General features: G+C 42.1%; 2 protein-coding genes and 1 long non-coding RNA gene across 3 annotated transcripts; all 3 read left to right on the top strand.

Moving 5' to 3' along the window:
* The first annotated feature begins 2 nt into the window (after nt 1-2).
* LOC113061751 (uncharacterized) lies at nt 3-1,037 on the top strand. The gene is made up of 3 exons (XR_003278419.1): nt 3-55; nt 147-179; nt 428-1,037. It is a non-coding gene; the product is annotated as an uncharacterized LOC113061751 (long non-coding RNA).
* Nucleotides 1,038-1,341: 304 nt separating this feature from the next.
* On the top strand, nt 1,342-3,160 carry LOC113061237 (uncharacterized). Its single transcript, XM_026230274.1, has 4 exons — nt 1,342-1,568; nt 1,654-2,381; nt 2,506-2,643; nt 2,849-3,160. The coding sequence occupies exons 1-4, from the start codon at nt 1,342-1,344 to the stop codon at nt 3,067-3,069; spliced, it is 1,314 nt and encodes a 437-aa protein (XP_026086059.1). The 3' UTR covers nt 3,070-3,160.
* A 222-nt stretch (nt 3,161-3,382) lies between these two features.
* On the top strand, nt 3,383-6,699 carry LOC113061236 (uncharacterized). The gene is made up of 4 exons (XM_026230272.1): nt 3,383-3,403; nt 4,524-5,154; nt 5,280-5,417; nt 5,623-6,699. The coding sequence occupies exons 1-4, from the start codon at nt 3,383-3,385 to the stop codon at nt 5,841-5,843; spliced, it is 1,011 nt and encodes a 336-aa protein (XP_026086057.1). The 3' UTR covers nt 5,844-6,699.
* Nucleotides 6,700-8,708: the final 2,009 nt, after the last annotated feature.

Raw genomic sequence — 8,708 nt, 5'->3', positions numbered from 1 at the left:
TTCAACACCTGTGGTTCACTCATCACAGGCGTCTGAGACCCTCTCATTAAGGAAGGTGGGTAGATTCATTTTTTGACTGGTTAATCTTACAATAAATTATATGAAATAAAAATTATTTATATTTGTTTGTATTTCCCCTCTTCCAGATATCCTCTTTAAGGCCAACAAGAAAAAGACAGGTATGTCACTTGCCATGTGATCATCTATACGCTCAATATTTTTTGCATAATTATGGCTTTGCTTGCCAGTATCGGCAAATGATGAAACGTAATGTTACATGATCCACTGCCATACCCACTATGCCCAAATACTACCTGTTCTATTAGATTCTGCCAGTGGTGTACTCGTGTGATCACTAAAATATATAATTGAAAAAAAAAAAAAACATTTTGTACTATTTGAGTAAGTGTTAAATTCTCTCATTCAGTATTCAGGAAGTGCCGTCTGTGATACAGACTACAGCGATGTCACAGACTACAGCGATGTTGACTATATACCAAAAATCAGCTCAGATGATTCGGATGGTAGTTCTTCTGGACATGACATGGTCAAAAGTGCTTTGATACATCCAACATCTCCCAAAGAGGCAGGTAGTTTATCTGATCAATGTATGACCGCACCATCACCTAAAAAGATGAAATGCCAATCTAAAGAGACAAACACCTCGTCTGGTGATAAGACTTTTATTCAGTCAATGCCATCACCTAAGCAGGAACGCAAGACGTACAACAAAAAGCAGTATTGCCTTTATTGCTCTAAGCCATATTCAAAAATGGCCAGACACCTTGAATTTGTCCATCGCAACGAAGTGGGGGTTGTAAAGGCAGTAGCATTTCCAAAACATTCAAAAGAAAGACGAGTCCAGTTAAACCTCCTTAGAAAAAGGGGCAACTTTGCCCACAACACCGATGTGGTGAGACAAGGACATGGGGAGATGATTGCCTGCTACCGTCCAAAAAATAGTCAAAGAGCCAATGAATTTATTCACTGCATTTACTGCCAAGGGCTTTATAACAAGCGTAGCCTTTGGAAACATATCAAAAAACTGTCCCTGAAACCAAAAAATGACGATGCCCAGGGCAGGAAAAGAGTTCGATCCCTGTGTGCTCTAAACACACCAGTGGGCTTAGAAGTGAGCAAAGGATTCAAGAAAGTACTCTCCTTTATGAACTATGATGAAGTTTCGCGTGTAGTTCATACTGACAGATGCATCATGCAGCTGGGGAGCACATGTTCAACAGGATGGGGTCTGATGTGACCAAACATGACTACATCAGACAGAAGATGAGAGAAGTAGGCAGACTTCTTCTTGAAGCAAGGAAGATTACCCCACTGAGAACAATGGTAGACTTCATCATACCAACTAACTTCAAACATGTCATAGCAGCTGTTAAAGTTGTATCTGGCTATGATGAAGAGAAAAACTCCTACCGCATTCCTTCTTTAGCTCTCAAACTTGGGCATTCTTTAAACAAGATATCTAGCATTGTTGAGAGCAATGCCATGATGTATGGAGATCATGAGCGTGCTGAGTGTGCCCGAGACTTCAGGAAAATACACCAGGCAAGGTGGAATGAGTACATTTCTGCTGGTGCTATAACTACATTGAAAGAAGCCAAGTGGAACACACCACAGATCATTCCTTTCACTCAGGATGTCAAAGTCCTGCACACACATCTTGAAAAAGAAACACAATGAGCTCCTAAGTAAGCTCAGATCTTGCCCTTCTGCTGACAGCTACGCTGCTCTAGCCAAGGTCACGCTGTCCCAGGTCATCCTGTTCAACCGAAGGAGAGAAGGTGAGGTATCCCGGATGCTTTTGTCAGCTTTTAAAAGCAGGGATTCTTCTGAGCTACACGAAGACATTGCCATCTGTCTGTCTGAGTTTGAGAGGAAGCTGTGTCTGCACTTCTCAAGAGTTGAGATCCGTGGTAAACGAGGGAGAAAGGTTCCTGTGCTCCTCAAGCCTTCCATGGTTTCTGCCATGGAGCTGCTTGTTGAAACGCGTGAGCTTTGTGGCGTTCCAGCAGAGAATCCCTTTATGTTTGCTAGATGTGGAGCAATGTCTGCCTACAGAGGAGGAGAGTGCATCAACAAAGCTGCTTGCGAATGTGGCATAAAGAACCCTGATGCACTGTCATCAACTAGGCTTAGGAAACACATAGCAACCATGTCTAAAATTCTTAACCTTAATGAGAATGAAGCAGACCAACTGGCTGATTTCCTTGGTCACGATATCCGAATCCACAGACAGTATTATCGGTTACCAGAGGGAACACTGCAGCTGGCAAAAATGAGTAAAGTCCTAATGGCCATGGAGAAAGGAACACTGTCTGACTACAAAGGAAAGAAACTTGATGACATTGAAATCGACCCAAATGGTATGAGTATACATGCTCTGTGTGTATCTGTGCTGTACATATTTACAAAACAATGTATATATTCATGTCACAGATACTAGGTATAAGCAATAAAGTGTTCATTTTTCGTTAATTAATTATTAAGAGCAACTTGAGGCCCAAGGTGATTCCATGTCAAGTGATGAGGAGGATTCCAGTGACCTATCTCAGACGACAGCACCAGCACCAGTACAGACTGATCAACCTGTTCAATCTGAACAAGCTGTTTCACAGGAGGATCAAGGTAAGAAAAATCTCTACATTGCACAAACAATCAGTAATCAAATAAAACAGTAATCAAATAAACATGAATTAGCTCCATGCAGCAATATCCAGACAAATTTAAAAAAAATTATGCATTGGGAACACAGTCTTGATTTGCTCTTTACTCACCGATTTAGTTGTAATGAGAATGTGTAATGAGAATTTACTTTTTAATTATTTCATAGGTTCTTCAAATGCTCCAAAAAAGAAATGGGAGGACAGTGAGGTAAAAGCAGTAGAGAGACACATGATGAGTTTCATCAAGACATGCAAAGTTCCTGGTAAGCAAGACTGTGAAAGATGCATTCACGCAGAGCCAGAAGCTTTGAAGCAGGGAACATGGACTGGTGTGAAAAATTATGTGCGGAACAGGATCACGACTCTTAAAAGAAAGGGTGGTTTGTAGGAAGGCACAAACACTTCAGCACTTTGCACATTATGCTCTTTTTGTAGGAAATGGAGCTAAATTAAAAGAAATGAGGATAAAGGTGTAGAAATATTTTTGTGGATGGAATGAAACAGAATATAAAGTGAAAAGTTAGAGTATAAGAAGGTTAATGAAGAAGTAGAGGATAGTAAGAGTCAATTTTCTTTGTTCAGTTACAATATAGTTGGATGAAATGTCATGTTAAACTTTTTGATATTTCTGTCATAGAGGGAGGAGAGAATGTAAAGATGATAAAAAAGGGAAGAGTGAATAGCTGTGCTGGACATGGGCTATGGCTGGATGTAACCGATTGGTGAGAGTTAATGTGTGCAGACGAGAGAAGCTGAAAACTGAGATGTGATGTCAGACACTTTCTGCTTCCTGTAGTGATGCAGAGCCAGAAGCTTTGAAGCAGGGAACATGGACTGGTGTGAAAAATTATGTGCGGAACAGGATCACGACTCCTAAAAGAAAGGGTGGTTTGTAGGGAGGCACAAACACTTCAACACTTTGCACATTATGCTCTTTTCGTAAGAAATGGAGCTAAATTAAAAGAAATTAAGATAAAGGTGTAGACATTAAAATTAAAGAGACGCTCGCGCTGTTTGCATACTTTACCACAGCTGAAGTAGAAAAAATGCATTATTTTCCAAATACACAGATATTTCGGAGACATTTTCATTCAATACATGCACTGCTTGATACAGTGTCTGTTTGTACAAGAATAAAGTTCAACATAAGCCTAAATACCAACGTAAAGAGGGAGGAGAGAATGTAAAGGGGACGTAAAGAGGTAGGAGAGAATGTAAAGGGGACGTAAAGAGGTAGGAGAGAATGTAAAGGGGACGTAAAAGAGGTAGGAGAGAATGTAAAGGGGACGTAAAGAGGTAGTAGAGAATGTAAAGGGGACGTAAAGAGGTAGTAGAGAATGTAAAGGGGACGTAAAGTGGGAGGAGAGAATGTAAAGGGACGTAAAGAGGGAGGAGAGAATGTAAAGGGGACGTAAAGTGGGAGGAGAGAATGTAAAGGGGACGTAAAGAGGGAGGAGAGAATGTAAAGGGGACGTAAAGTGGGAGGAGAGAATGTAAAGGGGACGTAAAGAGCAGGAGGACTCAGATAGAGCAGATTCTCTAGAGCGACTCACGAGCTCTGATGATGACACAGCTAATCCACGATTGGCAGGGTACACCGCTTGACAACGATCACGTGTGTTTCATGTCTCTTCTCACACTTCAGTTCCACTAAGGATCACATCTGTTCTTTATAACAGTAAAAGCTCTTTTCACATAGTTGCGATAAATGTTTATCAAAATAAAACAAATAAAAACAATGTAGACCCCACTTCACTGGTATTTAGGCTTATTTTGAACTTTATTCTTGTACAAACAGTAGTGCATGTATTGAATGAAAATGTCTACGCTACGCTGCTCTAGCCAAGGTCACGCTGTCCCAGGTCATCCTGTTCAACCGAAGGAGAGAAGGTGAGGTATCCCGGATGCTTTTGGTCAGCTTTTAAAAGCAGGGATTCTTCTGAGCTACACGAAGACATTGCCATCTGTCTGTCTGAGTTTGAGAGGAAGCTGTGTCTGCACTTCTCAAGAGTTGAGATCCGTGGTAAACGAGGGAGAAAGGTTCCTGTGCTCCTCAAGCCTTCCATGGTTTCTGCCATGGAGCTGCTTGTTGAAACGCGTGAGCTTTGTGGCGTTCCAGCAGAGAATCCCTTTATGTTTGCTAGATGTGGAGCAATGTCTGCCTACAGAGGAGGAGAGTGCATCAACAAAGCTGCTTGCGAATGTGGCATAAAGAACCCTGATGCACTGTCATCAACTAGGCTTAGGAAACACATAGCAACCATGTCTAAAATTCTTAACCTTAATGAGAATGAAGCAGACCAACTGGCTGATTTCCTTGGTCACGATATCCGAATCCACAGACAGTATTATCGGTTACCAGAGGGAACACTGCAGCTGGCAAAAATGAGTAAAGTCCTAATGGCCATGGAGAAAGGAACACTGTCTGACTACAAAGGAAAGAAACTTGATGACATTGAAATCGACCCAAATGGTAATGAGTATACATGCTCTGTGTGTATCTGTGCTGTACATATTTACAAAACAATGTATATATTCATGTCACAGATACTAGGTATAAGCAATAAAGTGTTCATTTTTCGTTAATTAATTATTAAGAGCAACTTGAGGCCCAAGGTGATTCCATGTCAAGTGATGAGGAGGATTCCAGTGACCTATCTCAGACGACAGCACCAGCACCAGTACAGACTGATCAACCTGTTCAATCTGAACAAGCTGTTTCACAGGAGGATCAAGGTAAGAAAAATCTCTACATTGCACAAACAATCAGTAATCAAATAAAACAGTAATCAAATAAACATGAATTAGCTCCATGCAGCAATATCCAGACAAATTTAAAAAAAATTATGCATTGGGAACACAGTCTTGATTTGCTCTTTACTCACCGATTTAGTTGTAATGAGAATGTGTAATGAGAATTTACTTTTTAATTATTTCATAGGTTCTTCAAATGCTCCAAAAAAGAAATGGGAGGACAGTGAGGTAAAAGCAGTAGAGAGACACATGATGAGTTTCATCAAGACATGCAAAGTTCCTGGTAAGCAAGACTGTGAAAGATGCATTCATGCAGAGCCAGAAGCTTTGAAGCAGCGAACATGGACTGGTGTGAAAAATTATGTGCGGAACAGGATCACGACTCTTAAAAGAAAGGGTGGTTTGTAGGAAGGCACAAACACTTCAGCACTTTGCACATTATGCTCTTTTTGTAGGAAATGGAGCTAAATTAAAAGAAATGAGGATAAAGGTGTAGAAATATTTTGTGGATGGAATGAAACAGAATATAAAGTGAAAAGTTAGAGTATAAGAAGGTTAATGAAGAAGTAGAGGATAGTAAGAGTCAATTTTCTTTGTTCAGTTACAATATAGTTGGATGAAATGTCATGTTAAACTTTTTGATATTTCTGTCATAGAGGGAGGAGAGAATGTAAAGATGATAAAAAAGGGAAGAGTGAATAGCTGTGCTGGACATGGGCTATGGCTGGATGTAACCGATTGGTGAGAGTTAATGTGTGCAGACGAGAGAAGCTGAAAACTGAGATGTGATGTCAGACACTTTCTGCTTCCTGTAGTGATGCAGAGCCAGAAGCTTTGAAGCAGGGAACATGGACTGGTGTGAAAAATTATGTGCGGAACAGGATCACGACTCCTAAAAGAAAGGGTGGTTTGTAGGGAGGCACAAACACTTCAACACTTTGCACATTATGCTCTTTTCGTAAGAAATGGAGCTAAATTAAAAGAAATTAAGATAAAGGTGTAGACATTAAAATTAAGAGACGCTCGCGCTGTTTGCATACTTTACCACAGCTGAAGTAGAAAAAAATGCATTATTTTCCAAATACACAGATATTTCGGAGACATTTTCATTCAATACATGCACTGCTTGATACAGTGTCTGTTTGTACAAGAATAAAGTTCAACATAAGCCTAAATACCAACGTAAAGAGGGAGGAGAGAATGTAAAGGGGACGTAAAGAGGTAGGAGAGAATGTAAAGGGGACGTAAAGAGGTAGTAGAGAATGTAAAGGGGACGTAAAGAGGTAGTAGAGAATGTAAAGGGGACGTAAAGTGGGAGGAGAGAATGTAAAGGGGACGTAAAGAGGGAGGAGAGAATGTAAGGGGACGTAAAGTGGGAGGAGAGAATGTAAAGGGGACGTAAAGAGGGAGGAGAGAATGTAAAGGGGACGTAAAGTGGGAGGAGAGAATGTAAAGGGGACGTAAAGAGGGAGGAGAGAATGTAAAGGGGACGTAAAGTGGGAGGAGAGAATGTAAAGGGAACGTAAAGAGGGAGGAGAGAATGTAAAGGGGACGTAAAGAGGGAGGAGAGAATGTAAAGGGGACGTAAAGTGGGAGGAGAGAATGTAACGGGGACGTAAAGAGGGAGGAGAGAATGTAAAGGGGACGTAAAGTGGGAGGAGAGAATGTAACGGGGACGTAAAGAGGGAGGGGAGAATGTAAAGGGGATGTAAAGAGGGAGGGGAGAATTTAAAGGAGACGAAAGAGGGAGGGGAGAATGCAAAGGGAACGTAAAGAGGGAGGAGAGCATGTAAAGGGAACGTAAAGAGGGAGGAGAGCATGTAAAGGGGACGTAAAGAGGGAGGAGAGAATGTAAGGGGACGTAAAGAGGGAGGGGAGAATGTAAAGGGAACGTAAAGAGGGAGGGGAGAATGTAACGGGGACGTAATGAGGGAGGAGAGAATGTAAAGGGAACGTAAAGGACGTAAAGTAGGAGAGCATGTAAAGGGGACGTAAAGAGGGAGGAGAGAATGTAAAGGGGACGTAAAGAGGGAGGGGAGAATGTAAAGGGGACGTAAAGAGGGAGGGGAGAATGTAAAGGGGATGTAAAGAGGGAGGGGAGAATTTAAAGGAGACGAAAGAGGGAGGGGAGAATGCAAAGGGAACGTAAAGAGGGAGGAGAGCATGTAAAGGGAACGTAAAGAGGGAGGAGAGCATGTAAAGGGGACGTAAAGAGGGAGGAGAGAATGTAAAGGGGACGTAAAGGACGTAAAGTAGGAGAGCATGTAAAGGGGACGTAAAGAGGGAGGAGAGAATGTAAAGGGGACGTAAAGTGGGAGGAGAGAATGTAACGGGGACGTAATGAGGGAGGAGAGAATGTAAAGGGGACGTAAAGGACGTAAAGTAGGAGAGCATGTAAAGGGGACGTAAAGAGGGAGGGGAGAATGTAAAGGGAACGTAAAGAGGGAGGGGAGAATGTAAAGGGGACGTAAAGAGGGAGGAGAGAATGTAAAGGGGACGTAAAGTGGGAGGAGAGAATGTAACGGGGACGTAATGAGGGAGGAGAGAATGTAAAGGGGACGTAAAGGACGTAAAGTAGGAGAGCATGTAAAGGGGACGTAAAGAGGGAGGAGAGAATGTAAAGGGGACGTAAAGAGGGAGGGGAGAATGTAAAGGGGACGTAAAGAGGGAGGGGAGAATGTAAAGGGGATGTAAAGAGGGAGGGGAGAATTTAAAGGAGACGAAAGAGGGAGGGGAGAATGCAAAGGGAACGTAAAGAGGGAGGAGAGCATGTAAAGGGAACGTAAAGAGGGAGGAGAGAATGTAAAGGGGACGTAAAGAGGGAGGAGAGCATGTAAAGAGGGAGGAGAGAATGTAAAGGGGACGTAAAGAGGGAGGAGAGCATGTAAAGAGGGAGGAGAGCATGTAAAGAGGGAGGAGAGCATGTAAAGGGTACGTAAAGAGGGAGGAGAGACAGCGACGCCCTTGCTGTGCCATAAGGCAACAGAGTACAACTAGAGTGATTGGAGAGCAGGAGGACTCAGATAGAGCAGATTCTCTAGAGCGACTCACGAGCTCTGATGATGACACAGCTAATCCACGATTGGCAGGGTACACCGCTTGACAACGATCACGTGTGTTTCATGTCTCTTCTCACACCTTCAGTTCCACTAAGGATCACATCTGTTCTTTATAACAGTAAAAGCTCTTTTCACATAGTTGCGATAAATGTTTATCAAAATAAAACAAATAAAACAATGTAGACCCCACTTCACTGGTATTTAGGCTTATTTT

Source organism: Carassius auratus, chromosome 43 (assembly GCF_003368295.1).
Source record: "Carassius auratus strain Wakin chromosome 43, ASM336829v1, whole genome shotgun sequence".
Classification (NCBI taxonomy): Eukaryota; Metazoa; Chordata; class Actinopteri; order Cypriniformes; family Cyprinidae; genus Carassius; species Carassius auratus.
This window is presented reverse-complemented; position numbering and strand designations above follow the sequence as displayed.